The sequence below is a fragment of the Lynx rufus genome, unplaced genomic scaffold (assembly GCF_022079265.1).
Source record: "Lynx rufus isolate CCGP_SWC_20201006 ecotype Redwood Valley unplaced genomic scaffold, mLynRuf1.p SCAF_6, whole genome shotgun sequence".
NCBI classification, from domain to species: domain Eukaryota; kingdom Metazoa; phylum Chordata; class Mammalia; order Carnivora; family Felidae; genus Lynx; species Lynx rufus.
This window is the reverse complement of record NW_025814878.1, coordinates 99,095,273-99,114,532: the sequence shown is the minus strand read 5'-3', so window position 1 is coordinate 99,114,532 and position 19,260 is coordinate 99,095,273. Positions and strand designations below refer to the sequence as shown.

At 35.2% G+C, this 19,260-nt stretch overlaps 1 protein-coding gene and 1 pseudogene across 1 annotated transcript; one reads left to right on the top strand and one right to left on the bottom strand.

Moving 5' to 3' along the window:
• Window positions 1–15,628, top strand: CENPQ (centromere protein Q). Its single transcript, XM_047102493.1, has 10 exons — window positions 1–255; window positions 393–424; window positions 1,173–1,306; window positions 2,045–2,093; window positions 3,141–3,267; window positions 3,936–4,004; window positions 8,096–8,225; window positions 13,155–13,274; window positions 13,410–13,484; window positions 14,687–15,628. The coding sequence occupies exons 3-10, from the start codon at window positions 1,205–1,207 to the stop codon at window positions 14,816–14,818; spliced, it is 804 nt and encodes a 267-aa protein (XP_046958449.1). The 5' UTR covers window positions 1–255; window positions 393–424; window positions 1,173–1,204; the 3' UTR covers window positions 14,819–15,628.
• An 893-nt stretch (window positions 15,629–16,521) lies between these two features.
• Window positions 16,522–18,653, bottom strand: LOC124529166 (non-histone chromosomal protein HMG-14-like; annotated as a pseudogene).
• Window positions 18,654–19,260: the final 607 nt, after the last annotated feature.

Below are 19,260 nucleotides of genomic sequence, written 5' to 3'. Positions count from 1 at the left end.
TCATTTTATCATACTTCACAGATACTGTGTTCTTTACAGATTGAAGGTTTGTGGCAATCCTGCATCAGCAAGTCTTTTGACTCCATTTTTCCAACAACATTTGCTCACTTCCTGTCTCTGTTACATTTTGGGAATTCTTGGAATATTTCAAACTTTTCCACTATTATGATATTTGTTATGGTGATCAGTGATTGACTTGCTGAATGTTCAGATGATGGTTAGCATTTTTCAGCCATAAAGTATGTTTTAATTAAGGTATGTACATTGGTTGTTTTTTTAGACATAATATTATTGCACACTTACTACAGTATAATGTAAACATAACTTTTACATGCAAATGAAACCAAAAATTTCATTTGACTCACTTTATTGCAATATTCATTTTATTGCAGTGGTCTAGAACAGAACCTGCAATATCTCCCAGGTATGTCTGCAAACACATTCACACACCCCTCCATGTATACTGTACCTAACTTCTAAGCTACCTACTCCTTATGGTCTAATACAAGAATAAACATCCTATTCCTCTGTTCCTTTTAACAGTGAAAAGTTTGGCGACTTACTAGTTAGTAGATAGGGAAAAGGAGTCATTCTAAATGTTGTCATTGACATCTTCATCCACTTCTGTGCCTGTTTGTAATTTGTGGGAGGACAGGGTAATCAGTATACTTCTGTGCTTTTTTTAAAATGCAAATAGCCCAGGCAGAGTTAGAGCTTAAATCCTTATGAGTGAATTTTCCACCTGAATTTCCACAACATAGATTCATAATATGATCCTAAAGATTATCTCCTTTCATAAGGAGAATGGAGAATATCTGTGACTAGAGTAAGACAATTTAATACCTTATATTTCCATTTTCTTGGATCTAAACATGGAGATAATGTTACTGTATTGAGGAAGTATAAAGTAAGAAATGCAAAAGCATTTTCACATAATTTTGTAAAGCCATAAAAATGGAAGATATTTTTAAGAATGAAGTTGAATTAGACATACTTACTTTAATAATAACTGATGTTTGTTTTGAAATATGTTTAAATGTTCTAAAAACAATACTGTCCCAAAACTTTCATTACGATTTTTTTAAAGCAAATTTGGAACATGTATAGGTAGCTCTTTTTAACAAAATTTGTTATGCAGGCTTAAGCTTTTCTGTGTCCTTTTATCTTTCCAGACTTTTTGTTATGATTGTTCTGTTTAATCAAGATGTCTAACAAAGCAGGGGCTTCCAAGAAAAGGTCTCAACAGTTTAAAAAAAAACCAAAACGAAAAACTGATGATGAAGAAGTGGAGTTACCAGAGAGAAAGGTAATGAAAATACTGAGTTTATCATTTAGAACTTTGTGATTGAAAATATCATCTGTTCTATGTGAAGGAATATGTGAAGACTAAAGGGCAGTTTTACTACAAGTTGTAGTAATTCATATTATGTGGGAGCTGTTGTAATATGATTTGTAAAAGTTCTCAGATGAAAATTATGTATTTCAATTTCTAAAGATATTGATCAGAGAATTATTTGCAGGAAGGGGTAATGGGGCATTGCTAAGGTTTAAATGTGAAGACTAGGAATAAAGTGTATAGAGATTCTATGTTAAAAGGAATATCTGTGAGTTAGGAGAAGATATATTTATTATCATAGAGAAAAATTACTTTGGGAGAAATTAGCTTCTGTCTACCATCATTGTGCCCCTCTCTTCCAAAATTTTTATTATAAAATAATTTTAAAAATGTGTTTTTCCCTATGTTTTTTTGTAGGTGAAGTATATAACACTATTTCACAGGCAAAATGACTAACAATTTCTTTAAAACATTCTTTGACATTGTATGGAATTCTGCTGTACATTATCACCATTGTCCAGGAATTGCTTTAGTATATCTGCTGCCTGTGATAAATACACACTCTTGTTCTGCAGAAATGGCAGTCTACTTTTTTCTATCTTGTTGGAAGATATATGGATACTCTTCGACATACATGACAAATATATATCAAAAACACTATCTTTTTACCTGATGCTTAATTATGTGTGCATGTGTTTTTTCCTTTAGGTTAGAAACACAACAAAAAATAAAAATCCAAAGCATCTGCCTTCTGAAGGTATTTATTTTCTCTAGCTTATTTAACTTGTCTGTCGGTCTCAATACTATCTGTATTCATGAAAAAATTCTCAGCATCTTGTTTATGAGTTCTGGAAAAGATAGTGATAAACAGCTGCATTCTCATTTTTACAAGAATAAGTAGTACTTGTTAGTTATTTTCTTCAACTGAAATTTTACTTACCACCTCCAGCAAAATATTGTGTAGGATTCTAAATTGATAGGAACTAGAAAAAACCAGTGTCCCATAGTCTGAATTATTACTGATTTGTGACATGGAGACACATGATTTCTCTACTGATTTCTCTTTAAAACAGATATGCTTCTGTCCTACCACCATTGTATAGATTAGTTTGGAGCTACTGTCCAATTTTGTTTGGAGTAAATTAGTTTGGAGCAGTCATCTTTACTTAAGCATCACTTCTTTGAAGAATTCCCTCCGTCTTCTCACCAAGACCAAGCTAGGTCCTCTGGTTTTATATTACTGTGGTGCACATAGTACATAGAACTTTTTCTTTTGTAATGCTTTGCATGCTTCTAATTATAATTATTTTATCTCCCTTCTCTCCAGAACTAATCTTCAGAGGAGCCAGTAGCATATCTCCTTTGTTTATCCCTTATAAGTAGAACAACATCAACAACCTAGGAGACCCTGAATATTTTGTTCCAGTTGCCATTCAACATTTGGTAGAAATAGCTTTCTAGTCTTCTCAATGAAGCTCTTTAATTTATATCATTTCTGGGAACCAGACTTTTATATTGAATCCTAATAAGTATAGCCTGGTTCTTCATTTAGAATTGTCTTGGGTTTGTATCTGCAATGTCAGCTACTAATATTTTAGCTAACATAATAAAAGACAGCATATTCATATTTGACACTTGACATATTATGGCTGTGCAATAAAAAAGAAATTAAACGATTCCTGCAGTTTTATAATATTTTGGTTCTTGTAATTCTTTTAGCTTTTTAAAGTAAATTTATACTTGAAACTCTTCCTAAGTAAAAACATAAAACTTTGAGATTGACCAGAGTCTCTTCTCTCACCAGTAACAGGACAAACAGAGCATACTAATCTAAAACGGGTAAAGATAGCATTCAACAAGAGAAAAACCTGGCAACCTCTTTCAAAGAGGAGCAGAGACCATTTACAAGCTATGATGGAATCAGTAATAATGTAAGTATGAAATTTTTTCACTCCTGATTTGTACTCCAGTGTTTCCTACAAACGGTATCCTTTTAACTGTCACTATTTGTTTTATGGTGGTAGGGTATTTTTCTCTTTCAGAAGATACATGTAATGTCTTGTGATGCTATTAGCCTTGAGCAAGAAGTCTTTATTAATTTCAGAAGCTTATCATTCCATCAAAGAAAGAAAAACAAAGCCTATGTGGCATAACTTGCTATTTGTAAACTTTGAAGTTGTTCCCTCACTAGGGATATTTAGGAAGAAGTTGAGTTGAATTGACACTGTATGTAAGCTACCATCATGCTAAAGGGGATGTAAAGATGGATTCTGCCATCAAGAAACTGAACTCATCTAAATTAATTACAATAATAAAATGTAATAAAAAGAACTTTGATTCTATCTCTGCTTAAAATGTATTTAACAGAAAATAAAAAGATATAAAATAAATAAATAAATAAATAAATAAATAAATAAATAAATAAAATATAAATATAAATAAATTATAATATATATAAATTATAAATTAAAAAAAATCAAAAGATTGATTCTTCCTGGCTAGTTAAGAGACACATGAAAGAAATCAGAGAGAAAAAAGTAAACATTGTATTAGTTGTATTTCAAACTACTACTTATTCAATATCTTTTTTCTTTTCCAGAACAATTTTGAGTAACAATATTAGAGAACATGAACAAGTTCAGTATCATCTTAACTATCTAAAGAAAAGGTAATATAGTTATGCAATAGAAAATTGTTAGAACATAATTAGTAAAAATCTGATCTGTTCCTATGTTACCAGAACAGACATTTGTGGGATACAAAGTTTTTCTTTCATATTGGGTTTTCGTTGTTGTTGCTTCTATTAAGAAGATGAACAATTTGGAAATGTATATTCTAAACTGCTGCTGCATGCAATTCTGAAGTTAAGAGAATTTATTAAGAAAAGAGTCTGAAAATCACAAAATGCCTACTTCTACAGCTCATTGTTTTGTATTGGGATTTGAAAAAATATTTTGTCAATTTTAACTCCCTTCATGTTGAGCAATTCGAAGTTAACAGTTTACCGTTCTTATCTGGTATTTATTCAGTGGCTGTGTTTTTAATTCCTATGTTGTATTACATTGCTTTCATAAGCAGCAAGTGTAATTTCCCCGGGTATTACTGCTCTTCTTCATCTTGTGGCAAGTCACAAATGGAAGCTTCTTTTCAAGTGTTCTTGAAAGTCACACCACTGCCAATGATTTTCAATAACTACTGTCCATACAACTTCTTCTTTTCATAGAAAAATGTTCTGCATCTCAGTTTCACATTTGCCTGGAAATGTTCATGACCTAGTACATTATTCTTGAGAAGTCTGAGCACAAATTCTGCTCACTTGAAGTATAATTTCAACAACAGTAGCAAAACAGAAAGCATGGGTGGAAGTGGGGGTTTATGGAGAGGTTGAGAGATGGAAGGACTGAGAGAATCAGGCCTGACACCTGCTTGTGGGAATGACAGCCTAATATTAAAGGGGAAGGGAGGGTACTAAAAAGCCAATATATAAGCTGATACGTAATGAAAGTGTAGCTAATTATTGCCTTTTTAATATAGAACAAATAAGTCATGTTTGGTGTATGAATGAGAATATTACATTACATAAATGCTCTTTATAGTGATTGATCATCAGAAAAGATTAAATTCTGTTCAACATTTAAACTCGCTCTTTACCGGGGCGCCTGGGTGGCGCAGTCGGTTAAGCGTCCGACTTCAGCCAGGTCACGATCTCGCGGTCCGGGAGTTCGAGCCCCGCATCAGGCTCTGGGCTGATGGCTCGGAGCCTGGAGCCTGTTTCCGATTCTGTGTCTCCCTCTCTCTCTGCCCCTCCCCCGTTCATGCTTTGTCTCTCTCTGTCCCAAAAATAAATAAACGTTGAAAAAAAAAAAATTTAAACTCGCTCTTTACCATGTAGCAGCTGTGGGGATGCATATTTCAAAGACTGCCTGTTGTCTCATTTCTGCTTTCACAATTCAGTCTTTTGGTTTCCAAAGTAACAATACTCAAGATACTTTTCCTTCTACTGATATATAGCAGAATACTGCCATAGTAAATTGATTCTACTTGGATCTCTGAATAAACTTTCCTGTAGCAGCATTTTTCAAAGTATATTTGGAATACTTGTTTTTTTTTTTTTTTTTTTAATTTTTTTTTCAACGTTTATTTATTTTTGGGACAGAGAGAGACAGAGCGTGAACAGGGGAGGGGCAGAGAGAGAGGGAGACACAGAATCGGAAACAGGCTCCAGGCTCTGAGCCATCAGCCCAGAGCCCGACGCGGGGCTCGAACTCACGGACCGCGAGATCGTGACCTGGCTGAAGTCGGACGCTTAACCGACTGCGCCACCCAGGCGCCCCTGGAATACTTGTTTTTAAAGATACTCTGAATAACAGTGATATATAGTGAATTATGTTTGGGTACATTAGCATATCATAAAAGCTCTATAGTGAATAAATATATTTCATTTTGTTTAACCTAGCACCTCCAAAATTGGAATTACCACAGGAACTCTTTATTTTATGTATTAGTCTCATCTCTGCTTCTGGCCGCATGTTAGCTTCATTCTTTGAAAAAAAAATTTTTTTTTAATATTTATTTATTTTTGAGAGAGACAGAGAGACAGAGCGTGAGCGGAGAAGGGCAGAAAGACAGAGAATCTGAAGTAGTCTCCAGGCTCTGTGCTGTCCACACAAAGCCAGACGCAGGGCTTGAACCCACGAACCATGAGATCATGACCTGAGCCAAAGTCAGACACTTAACCCTGGCTTCATTCTTTTAGACAAGTTGTCCTCGCTAACGTAGAACTGTAGACCTAGACAGATCCCTATTTATCTCTTTAGCCTTGTGAAGAGGAGAAAGAGAACTTGTATCCTCTTAGGTCAGCTAGAAAATTCTGGGAAATGTGCTCTGATTGGCCCAGCTTAGGTGCTGCACCTATCTTTAGACTGATTTTGTGGCAAGAGCTATTAGGATTCATACAGACACAACCAGACAAGCAGGGTTGCTAGTCAGAGAAAATGGGTTGGCTACTACAGTTTCTAGAGGAAGGTACTTTGGGAAAGTCTGCCCTATAGAAAAATGCTATAAATGGTAATTAGGTGTTGTTGGCATAGTAGGTTATCTTCATGTTACATTTTTATTTTAATAAGATTTTGTAAGAATCCTGAAAATCTGACCACTATTTAGAACATTTAGAATAGTGAGTGACCCAGGGTGCCTGTCTGGCTCAGTGGGAGGAGCATGTGACTCTTGATCCTCGAGGTTGTGAGTTCAAGCCACATTGGGTGTAGAGATTACTTAAGTAAATAAAACATTAAAAAAAAAATAGTGACCCTTTCACAGAATTAACAGTAAACTTTTAGAGGACATTGTTCATAAATGGATCTTTATTTTAGTTAAGAAATCAAGAACATACCCCTCTTAGGAAGACTTATACACACAGGTGTTTAATGTGTTGGCCTAATGATTGCATAATTGAAATTTATTTTAACACTTTGATGAAAATTATGATTGGTGGGGTTTACATTGCCTACTTTTTTCTTTACAAAAATTAATATTTTTTGGAAGATGAGTTTTGGTTTCCACTCTTGTTTAAACCCTACAAATCTTAAGTTGTAGGGTTTTGGAGAATGCCAAAATGCTGCTGCTAGGTAAAAGCAACCAAATTTAGATTTTCCTCCTTGATTTCTTCCTCGAATTCAAGAATCAAATCTAGGAAAGCTGTATTGCTCCCTGCTACAAGTGAGGGTAGTAATAGGTTAGTTTCTATTGGTGATCTAATCAACCTGGTTTGAAGGAGGCTTTCTTAGCCTTGTTTTGTTAATTTTTTTGTTTTTAATTTGTTTTTTTATCTTTTTGTTTTTAATTTGTTCTTTAATTTTTTTCCTTTATATATTTAGAATGGATTTCTTAACTTTAATATTGAATAGTATTTATGATGATAGTACTTTTGACAAAGCACTCTATTTTTTGAATGTTTATTTATTTTTGAGAGAAAGAGAGACAGAGCGGGAGAGGGTCAGAGAGAGGGAGACACAGAATCCAGAGCAGGCTCCAGGCTCTGAGCTGTCAGCACGGAGTGTAACACTGGGCTCGAACTCATGAAACACAAGATCATGGCCTGAGCCAAAGTCAGACACTTAACCAATTGAACCACCCAGGCGCCTCTGAACAAAGCACTTTAATCTTAACGTTTTATTTGCCTTAAACTCTATGGCACTCACTTATCTTCAAAGCCATTTTAGAGTAACTGTTATAGAAATTCTTTTTCATTGGTCACATTGTCTGAGACAACTGAAATATAGCATCCAGGGTCATAATTATGACTTACAGAGTAGTGTTCCATCTTTTATCCAACAATCACAATAACCGATAGAATTATGTGCTATAATAGTCCAGGAAACACTTTCAGAAGATACAAGGAAAGTTTTACTTTAAAATATGTATAAATGAAATTGTTTAAAAATTAAATTGTATAAATAAATGTATATAATACAATTAATTGTTAAATATGTAAAATAGAATTTTTTCCTTTCATGAAGCAGCTTAAGTCCCCTATGATTTTAGATAAATCTTAATAAATTGAAAGGTTTAAAGATGATGTGTCATGGCTTTTTATGGGTGACTCACTGCTAATGTTAGCCAGTGTTAATAAAAGAATATTATAGCCCTTGGGAATATGAGGTCAGAGAAGAGATGGCAACAGTACTTCAAACAGAACAAAAACCAAAAATAATGGTACTAAAAAAGTAAATATAATTATGTTTTTATTTTATCCCTAAGATTGCTACAACTGTGTGAAAATCTTAAAGTCCCTCCCAAGAAGCTGAAAGATTTAACTAATGTGTCAAGTCTACTGAAAATGGAAAGGGCAGAGCACAGAGCTAATGAAGAAGGTCTGGCATTATTGCAGGTATGATATTTGAACAGGGAGTCCGTAATTAGAGAGTTAGGAGAAAGGGGAAGAAAACAAATTTTTTTTAATTATCATGATATTCTCTGGGTAATGAATACTGATATTAGAAAAAGTAATTCATTAAATTATTATTATTATTTTTATTATTAGGCAAAGCAAAAACTTTGCCTAAACTTTGGGCCTCTAAAGTTAAAAGTACTTCTAATATATTAATGATTAGCAATTCTATTTTTTTATCTGACTTTAACTGAACTATTTTGGATTATCAAATTACAGGAGGTCATCACTAAATGCTATAGAATTTCAAAACATTATATTAGTTTTTCCATTCTGTATATGGTACTTATTGACAAGAAGAGCATGGTCATCATTATTATTGTTGTTTATTATCATTATAGCTAACATGTAATGAGGGCTGTCTATGTTCTAGGCACTACTCTAGGCACTTATAGTTATATCCCTTAATTCTAAAAATGACTTAAAGAGGTCTATGCCATGTGATCTCATTTTACAAATGTGAAAAAAGAGACATCCAATACTTTTAGCTAAAACTTACACATACTGCTTCAAGTTATGACGTAGACCTTAGCCCAACTTCAAATTCTGATTCTTGATCATTTTCTTGTAGAAGGTAATGGGAGATAACATTGGGTATCATGATTAACTTCAGACTTTTAATTAGTCGATATTTGAACATTTAAGAAAAGCAAACTTAGGGGGCTTATTAAATAGTTAGACGTTATATCCCTTAGCCACTTCAGAGCAGTTTGTGGGTAATGGCACGTAGGTCTTTGTTAGCAATTCAGAAAATACAGTTTGGGTGGTAGTTTATGCAAGGAATGTGCATGCCCAAGGATTTCTAATAATTCAGAATTCACATTTTATTCTGGTTTCTCCATACAATCAACATTGGATAGATTTGATTCTGAGCAACAAATTTACATATATTATAAATTAATGAAATGCATATAATTTACATATATTAATGAAATGTATATAATTTACATACATTATAAATTAATGAATTATATACGTTTTAAATAGAAACTCCACTTCCTTCGTGTATGAGATGATACCAAGTTTTTATCCCACTGTTACTACTTTTCAAGAGTATATTTTCACTATTGATATAGTTCCACCATGTAATGAACACCTGGATGACATTAATACAGGTTACTTTTTTTATTTCAGCTTTATTGGCCTATAATCTTAAGAGATTTGAAGCGTACATTGTAGTGACTTGATATATGTACACTTTGTGAAAGCATTCATTCCCTCATCTGGTAAATTCACACATCATCACCTCACATGATTTTTTTATTTTGTGTGTGGTAAGAACATTTAAGTTCTCTCAGCAAATTTTAAGTGTACACTACGGTGTTGTCAGTTATAATCACCTGGTTTCACACTAGGTCGTCACACCTCATTCATCTTATAGCTGAAAATTTGTACCCTTTACTAACCTCTCCCCATTTCCTCCATCCCCCAGGCCCTGGTAACCACTTTCTTACTCTTTTTTGTGAGTTTGACTTTTTTTTTTAAGGTGATTTTAAAGTAAATGATGGCAAGTGTTATCTTAACATTTAATATTTGCATAAACCACTTGAAAGTGATCAAACATAGTAAATGATACTGTGATTTTTATAATACTTGGAAGCATTTCTGTTTTACAGCAAAAACTGGACCTCCATATGCCAAAAGGGTACATAGAGTTAAATGGAAAAAACTGTTCTCTCTGTACTCAGCACCCCTGACACCAAATGCGTGGGTTTTCCACGAAGCACTTTTCCAGTTCTCTGCAGACACCAACTAGGTGTCCTACAATTTCATTCAATTCTGACACTACCTGAAATTAGTACAGACCCCACAGGTTAAGGGCTCAGTCTCACAAGACTGCCCCCCACTTCAGATGACAGTTGCCATCCACTCCTGTACTTCTGACCAACCAAGTACAAATCAGGTATTGCCATGACCCTCTCCTCACTTTCAGTAATTTGATAGAACAGCTTACAGAATTCAGGAAGTCACTTTACTTACTATTACCCGTTCATTATAAAGGATACATTCAAGAACAGCTAAATGGAAGAGATACATAGGGCAGGGTATAGGGGAAGGGTGTTGCCCTCCCAGCACCCCAACGTTTTCGCTAACCTAGAAGCTCTCTGAACCCAGTGTTTACAGTTTTTATGGAAGCTTCATCACGTGAGCATAACTGAATCTCCAGCCTCTTTCCCCTTCTCAGGAGATCAAGGAGTGGGGCTAAAAGTTCCAACCCTGTACTGACATGGTGGGTTGCTCTGGCAACCAAACTCTGTCCTCTCTAAATCATTCATTATTAGCATAAACTCAGGTAAGGTTGAAAGGGGCTTATTATGAATAGAAAAGATGCTACTGTCACCCCAATCACTCAGCAGATTACAAGGATTTTAGAGGTTCTGTGCCAGAAACCAGGGATGGAGACCAAATACGTATTTTTTATATCACAACATTACAACAGTCTCGGTTTTGCTTGCTTAATATTCAGTTACTCAATGGAAGCACTGTTGGCATTTTGGGTATAAGAGTTCTTCATTGATATAATAGAGCCTTTGAACTAGGAGTTTGTAGGTTTTGTCTGTATTCATCAGTTTTCCGCTGTGTGTCTTACTTAGAACCGCTGCTTTTCCCCACTGTAGCCTAGAGTTATTCTTGATGGTGACTTTCCAAAACCTGTATCAGCTAATGAGTAACAAGTTGTATTCATGCAACAACAGTGTGTTCATTGAGCTCTCTCACTCTGTGATGATACTAGGGACAAGGCAGTCAGCAAAGTCTTGGAGTGACTCTGAGAAGGTGGTAAAAGATCTGCTGGGCCTTAGTGTTTTAATCTCTGTGGATCTCTGCATAAGAACAGAACCATAGAATTTCACAACCAAAGTTAACATAAGAAAATATACAAATAAGGACAAAAAATAATCCACAGATAACAAAAGCATACCAAAAACATGTGTTCACAAAACAGATGAACACAAACCTAATTGTCAAGCAAACAAAGAAATTCAGAAAAACTATAGAGGATATGGAAAAAATCATTAATCAGGATTAGAGATACCAAAAACTGCAGCTACAGAATTCAGGGAAGAATTAAAAGTAAGTAAAAGAAAGAAACCTTTCAGGTGTACAGACTAAATTAGAAGGAGAATTAAACACAACAGATAATGCTTACAATAAACAAAGAGAAAAATTTAACAATCAAAAAGAAACATGGAAATTTTTAAAGGTATTGAGAAAAAGTGACAAATGTAAGAGCTCAGCAAAGAAGATATGGCATAGGTAGGGTAGGAATACCCAAAGAAGATAACCAAAGCGATGCAACAAAATAATTTTTTAATTACAATGGAAATTTGTAGTCCTATTAATACTGTTTTCCGTATTCAGTGCTGTTATTCATTCCCTCTGGGTTGGGTCATATGGTGGCCCCCAAAATGAGATGCCCAAGTCCTAACCCTGGTACCTGCGAATGTGACCTTATTTGGAAAGAGTCTTCCCAGATATAATTAAGGATCTCGAGATCATCCTGGATTATCTTGGGTGGGCCCTCAATCCAAAGACAGTTGTCTAGTAAAGAGACAAAAGTGGCCTTATGCGGAGACGTGGAGGAAAAGTCTGTGTGGAAAAAAAAAAAATGCAGAAATTGGAGTGCTGCAGCCATAGAAGCCAGAAGAACCAAGAGAGGATTCTCCCTTAGATATTCCAGAGGGATCTGGAATCTGCCCTGCCAACACCTTGCTTTGGACATCTGCCTTCAAGAACTGTGAGAGAATAAATTTCTGTTTTAAGCCACCAAGTTTGTGTTTGTCATGGCAGGAAGGGAATACGTGCACCTTACATATAGTGGTATTGGACAGCACTCTTCAAAATCCAAAAGCCAAGTCACAGGAAATTCAGGGCTGAGGAACAGGTGAAACTTGACCAGCAAATGCTAGAAAGCAAACTCTCTAGTTTCTAGTACAAGTAAACTGGAAGTAACCAAAAAAAATGGAGTGGAAAACAAGAGATGAAAAGAGACTTCATATGCACTTATTATAATGACCAGAATCTAGAACATGGAAAACAATAAATGCAGACAAGGATGTGGAGCAACAGAACTCTAGCTGGTGGGAATGCTAAATGGTACAGCACTTGGGAATACGGTTTGGCAGCGTCTTAAACAAAATGAAACATAACTCTTACCACACAATCCAGCAATCACGCTCCTTGGTATATCGCATATGGGTGTTTGTGGTAGCTTTTATTCATAATTGCCAAAAGTTGGAAAAGTCCAAGATGTCCTTCAGTAGGCAAATGGATAAATAAACTGTGGCATATCAGACAATATTATTCACCACTAAAAAGAAATGAGCTATTAAGCCCTAATGAGACATGGAGGAACCTTAAATGCATATTATAAAAGAAACCAAACTGAAAAGGCTACACATATTGTATTATTGCAACTATATAACAGACAGTGCTCCAGAAGTGGGAAAACTGGAGAATAGAAAGATGAGTGATTGCCAGGTTTGTGTGGTGGGGATAGAGATGAACAGGCAAAGCACAGATTTTTAGGCCATCAGTCCTGGGGCTCTGCCACATTCGCACGGATCTTCCAGGATCTCTGATTGTAGCAGTTTTGCCTAGTTTTTGAGGAAATACTCTTGCACATGGGGTATATATATCTCCTTGTTCCAGGGAAATTAAGTTTCCTTACAATGCATTATTATATCGGTAAATTAGTTTCTAGGAAGTCTACTTTTTGAAAGAAAAAAAAAGAAATATACCAGTTTCTTCCAAAAGTGTTTCAGTGTATGAGATATTTTTTTAAAATACGTATATGTATATTAATACCTATTTGGGTTTCAATTAATAATATATTCAGTTTAAAATATTAACTTTTTCTTTCGGACTCAGGAGGAAATAGATAAAATACTAGAGACCATAGAGTCAATGACTGGGAATATTCACAGCCTAAAGAACAAAATTCAAATTCTGACAAGTGAGGTGGAAGAAGAGGAAGAGAAAGTAAAACAGGTAATTGCTTAATAATGTATTGCTAGAGTGTGGATAAAAGTTTTAATGCTTATTTTCCACCAAGACAACTTTTGAATGTAAGAAGAGAGAAATCAGCCTTTTGAAATAATCTGTAGCTTTCTTTTTCAACTTTAGATGTTTCAGATAGATAGTGGGGTACTCTGTCTTCCAGAACTTTCTCAGAAGAGTCTCAAAGCTCCCACACTTCAGGTAAATGCCAATTTACCATATCAACTAACTATATCACCAGTTATGAATTGCATATATAAAACCATAATATCCTTTTCTTTTTTTTAAACAAATGAAATACATAAGTTTTTAGTAAACATTATTTTTCTCATTTGACAAAATGGTTTGAACATCTTTCTTTGTGAGCATCTTGTAGATCTGTCTCATTCTTGTCAATAGCTTTGTAACATCCCATTATATGAATATACCATTCCATAATTTGTGAATTACTAAAATGAAGACTACTTGCAATTATTTGCTCAGTACACCCTTATACCTACAGCTTTACATATTTGTGTGGTCATAAGTGTAGGATAGATTTCTGGAAGTAAATTCCAATAGTTGAGTTTATGCTTCTAAAAATGGCCTATAACTCTTCATAAAATAGTGCTGTGTTATTTGTAGCCAACTATACGCTACAAATCTGCCTTCACAGGTTCCCAGTAGGTATTATAGTGTAAATGTTTATAATAGGGCACCTGGGTGACTCAGTCAGTTAAGTATCCAATTCTTGATTTCAGCCCGGGTCATGATCTCATGATTTGCGAGATCAAGCCCGCTGTCAGTGTGGAGCCTGCTTGGACTCTTTCTCTCCCTCTTTCTCTGCCCCTCCCCACTCATGCTCATTCTCTCTCAAAATAAATAAACTTTAAAAAATAACAATTTAAAATAGGCTTATGTATAATCCATTTAGGGTGAAAGGAGAGGAAATGGGCAGAGGGAAAACAGAATAATACAAATTTGAAAGAGCAGAAATAAGTTGATGAGTACTGAAGTTTGGATGATGGATATATGAGGCTTTGTACCATTTTCTCTAACATACATTTGACATTTCTTATAATAAAAGGTTAAAAACTAATTATATGGGTGAATATGGTCAAAAAGTATAAACTTCCAGTTATGAAATCAATGTGAGGATATAATGTAGAACACAGTAACTAGTCAATAATACTGTACTGTATATTTGAAAGTTGCTAAGAGAGTAAATCTTAGAAGTTCACATCACAAGAAGAATTTGTAGCTATGTATGGTGATAATTGTTAACTAGACTCATTGTGGTGATCGTTTTGCAGAATATACAAATACTACATCATTGTGTTGTATACCTGAAATTAATATAATGTTCTATGTCAATTATATCTCAATTTTTTTTAAATTTTAAACTAATTCTGTTATACCCACAGAAAGAAATTCTGACATTAATTCCAAACCATAATGCTCTTCTGAAGGACTTGGATGTTCTCCATAATTCATCCCAGATGAAGAATATGTTAACTTTCATTGAAGAAGCCTATAAGAGACTGGATGCCTCTTAATGAGGTTTTTTTTTTTTAGACTGTTCCATATTAATTTAATGTCTATGAATTTATAAAACTGTTACTTGTGATGATATTGCAGAGGGTGAGTCTTCTTCAGGATGTATTTCCAATACACACTTAAAATTAGCCTTATAGATCTGTTAGCATCTAATGTCCTAAAAACTGTTTTGAGTAGTTGCCAAAACTGGGAACTCACATTTCTGTTGCTGTATCTCTGGTTATTTGCCTGAAGCCATGAAACAAGGAACAGTCACAATCTAATGATTTACAGTGACTGAATTGAACTCATTTATTGGCTAGTGCAGTGGAAATGTGGTACTGTCATATATAAAGTGTGTGTAGTAGCTGGTACATAGAAACATAATTGTTTGCTAGCATTATTATCCTTTAGCTCATGACTTGCATTTTCTGTGTGGTTATCTGGAACTTGAGAAATCCCCAAATGCCTTAATTCTTTTACATAACTCCCTGGATTTTTGTGGCATAATTAAGATTTGCCAGGTGTCTTTGCCTTTGGAGGTAGCATGACCATATTTCTTTGGTTGGGTTATTGACTAGATGTTGAATATTTTCCACTATCATCAAAGCATACTTTATCTAAAAGAAACCTAAGCACATCTATCCCTTAAAAGAAAAATCAAACAAAAACCCCTTTCTATAAACCTTTTCTCATTGTAGTAATAAGTATATGTGTGTGTATATATATATATATATATAAGTAAATTATCATTTGAATATATTAAAAGTCTTTTCTGTACACTACAGTATATTGTCTGATTTGCTTTTATTTATTTGTAAAATAAAATAACAAATAAATGTAATTTCTTGGGGCACCTGGATGGCTCAGTTGTTTCAGTGTCCGACTTTGGCTCAGGTCATAATCTCACAGCTCATGACTTTGAGCCCCACATCGGGCTCTGTGCTGACAGTTCAGAGTCTGGAGCCTGCTTCACATTCTGTGTCTCCCTCTCTCTCTGCCCCTTTCCCACTCGTGCTCTGTTTTTTTCTCTTTGTCGAAAATAAATAAACAGTAAAAAATTTTTTAAAAATAACTGCAATTTCTCATTAATTTTCTTTCTAGCCTAGACGATCTTGTCAGTTAAGGTAGAAGGTGCCATAATTGTGTTGATACCCTCCAGGCAGAAACACAACCTTAGTTAAACAAGTTCCAACTAAAGCTCATTGCAGTAAGGGAGACCACACTGTCATGTGGAACCCTAGGGAGGTTTAGTGAAAGAGTCAAAAGCAATATCCTTTTAGGAAATAATGGTCAAGGAGAACATTAATAGATCTTAGAGGAAGTCTTCAAGAAAGGAAACCTGCGGTGCAGCGTTTAAAGAAAACGTTTTGCTATACTTGGGACTGCCTGCTAAGTGCCAGGCAAAGGAACTAAAAGTACAAGGTAATACAAAATCTGTAAAGCCCCTCACTTGGAAACTTAGAACTTTTGTTTTTAGAGTGACAGAGCCCCAACTTACAGATCTTTCTCATTAATCATGATGTTTATAATAGCTTTTGATGGGAAAGACGAGTTAATCAAATGTCTGCTATTTCTCTCAGAGCATCCATTCAAGGTTATTGCATGTCTGCTGGAATTTTTATTCACCATTTTTACTGAGTAACCAGTTCCTCACCATGCATGAACTGGTCATATTACCCTCTTACAGCTTTGAAAAGTATGTGATCTAATTTTGAGAGGTCTACAGTATCTTCTGGCACGTGGCAGGCAATCGAAAACATACACAATATTTTCTTCGAAGACGAAATTTTGGTATACCCTTTGTGACGAATTCAAGAGTTAATCACAGACCCAAATAAAAGTAAAATTTAACTGTGTGGGGTCCCAATAATTCAGATGACTGTCCTATGGAGTATCCTTACTCACCTAAGTTTTCATATGCACAGACCATGACAGCTATGGAACACTTCCTCTCCACAAGTGGAGAGTGCCACTTGCCACAAACTTTCAAGGCTAAAACATATATATTTTGGAATGGCAGATAGTGTTCATATATAGCATAAAAGAAGCAAGGTAAACTATGATTTGGAAGGTGAATGGGTAGCCTATACAGATATGTGGCAGAACTTAGTGCACGGTCATTTAAAATTCCTATCTTACAGGAGCCCTTCTGTCTTCCTCAACTTTCAGTTGGGCATATGTTTAACAAACAAGTTTTGTTTAAATATGACTCACCTGCACTGGAACCTAAAATTATAGGATTCACTTTCTTTATTTGGTTGGATAGAATTTCCTGGCATTCTCAACCAAAAGATAAATGCAGCTGCACCTGTCAAAATTAGTATGTGAATCGTTCAGGTTGGCTTAGTTTTCAAACAAAAGTCTTCTAAATCCTCTCATGTTTCACTCATTGTCAAGAAATACTCCACTTTGAGGAAGGGAGAGGAAAGAAGGAAAACAAGAGCAGAGAGAAGTTCAGATTTCCCATTTGGGCTTCATCATGTACAAAGTAACTTGAGCCATTTTTGTATTCTAACCAGCTTTTCTTAAGAGTTGCTGCCATTGAATGTATTTCGTTGCTAGTAGACCAACATACAACCACTTTATCTTGGCTTAGATGTTTGCTCTCATTAAAGTGACCTGTTATCAAGGCTATGAAATTGTGTAGCAACTATATCCAAAGATGGGTTGATAGCTGCTAAAATTGGACAAAGAGGAAGATGAAGAGATGACATTTTCAAAATTCAATAAAACTACTATAGACAATTTCATTTTTTTCTTTCATAATTCAGTTTTTATTGGTTGTTCTGAGGATCAGTACTGACAATTCAACTTGTATACACTTCTCAATGTATGTACCGAAAATCTAAAAAATCATGTACTTGTGATTCTTTTCTAAGTTATGCCAGTGACCCTCCAGCTTAAAATTTGGAGCCAAACTTTCCTTAACAGTATATCAAGTACCAATATCTTCAAATATTGATATGCTGTTACATTGTTAAGTCCCATTAATTCACAATTTGATATACTACATACTCAAATTTTTAATCTTGTACAGCACATTAACAAAGTTACTAGGAAACTGGACTACCATGACCAAGAATGTTACAGAATTCACAATATTCTGACAGAGAGAGCCAAGATCAAGGAGTGGTTTTCTTTAGGAAACAATTCTACCAAAAACAACATGGTAATAGAAGTATAATTTAAAATGTTCAAGACATATTAAATGCATGACTGACTCCAAATTGCCATTTAGGATGCTTGTTTTTATAGTATATAAAAACCATCCCATCTATGGAATGTTAAGCTGAAACCCAAGACAATCAGACCCTCCCATATTCAATATCCCACTATTTCCTGGTTGTACCAAAAAATAAACAACCAGCAAATGACTTCACTGCTAAAAAAAAAAAAAAAAAAAAAAAAAAAAAAGCATTTACACTTAAAAAATGGGCTAAGTTGGGATTCCCTCCTTCTTAAAAATGTTTCTAGAGCTACTAAAAAACTTGGATTTACAAAATAGTTGATAAAAGTATTCCTGTGATCTGTACTGATAAGACATGGGATCTGATAATCAGACTCGGCTCTTTTCTCTCCTCCCTCATCAGAGACTGGACTCTCATTTTTAGTTTCTCCGTTTTCTGCAGGTAAGTCATTTTGTTTCTTGCTGAGCCACTTTAACCTGTTTTCCCTTTGCTCCCCTTTTCCTCTTTGCACTTTTTTGTCTCAAGATTTATCCTTTCCCGCCGCCTTTTTTGGCTTCGCTTCCACTCTTGCAGCCCTAGGTTTTGCAACTGACAACCCTGCCGACCTCCTCTTGGGCTCCTCCTTCCCCGCCCCCTCGGGGGAGTTGACCTTCCTCCTGAGCATCCTGGTGGCGCGCTCCGTGCGTGCAGGTGCCTGCGGGCCGCCGCACGCCCAGAGCCTTCGCGAAGCTGGGCTGCCTGGCCGCTGTCGCTCCTGCCGCCTCCCGAGCTGCTGCGACACGGCCAACAATTTCATGTTTTAATAGAAGTCAATGTGCCTTAGTCAATTTCATCCCATTTCCAGCCCTAAAGAAGACCTTAAAATTAAGGTAGGTTTTTCAAATGGGGAAACAGGGCTATATAACGATAATAGCAATGACAAAAATGGCGTTTATTGAAGTGTCCTGTGTGCCAGGCACTCTTCTAAACCAATTGGATGTATACGTGCATTTATACCAATGTTTAATCCTAGTAACACTAGGGATTAAACCCTATAATGGCAACTATTACCCCATCCTGCAATGAAAAATCTGGGGCTCAGGGAGGCTAAATACCTGCCTCAAATACTCTTGCTCAAATAGTAATAGTAAGTGATAGAACTAAGAAGTGAAAAATAGTAATTTTGACTTAGGGATTTTCTGATAAGTTACAAATAGAAGAGGCTCCTGAGGCTGATGAGTGCATCCTGTTTACAACAACGTAAAAATCCCTCTATTTTCCTAGGTATAATG

Coding starts and splice junctions, on each gene's coding strand:
- CENPQ (XM_047102493.1), top strand. CDS start 1,205: ATGTCTAACAAAGCAGGGGCTTCCAAGAAAAGGTCTCAACAGTTTAAA. Junction 8,226..13,154: donor AAGGTCTGGCATTATTGCAG/GTATGATATTTG, acceptor TTTCGGACTCAG/GAGGAAATAGATAAAATACT. Junction 13,485..14,686: donor TCAAAGCTCCCACACTTCAG/GTAAATGCCAAT, acceptor TTATACCCACAG/AAAGAAATTCTGACATTAAT.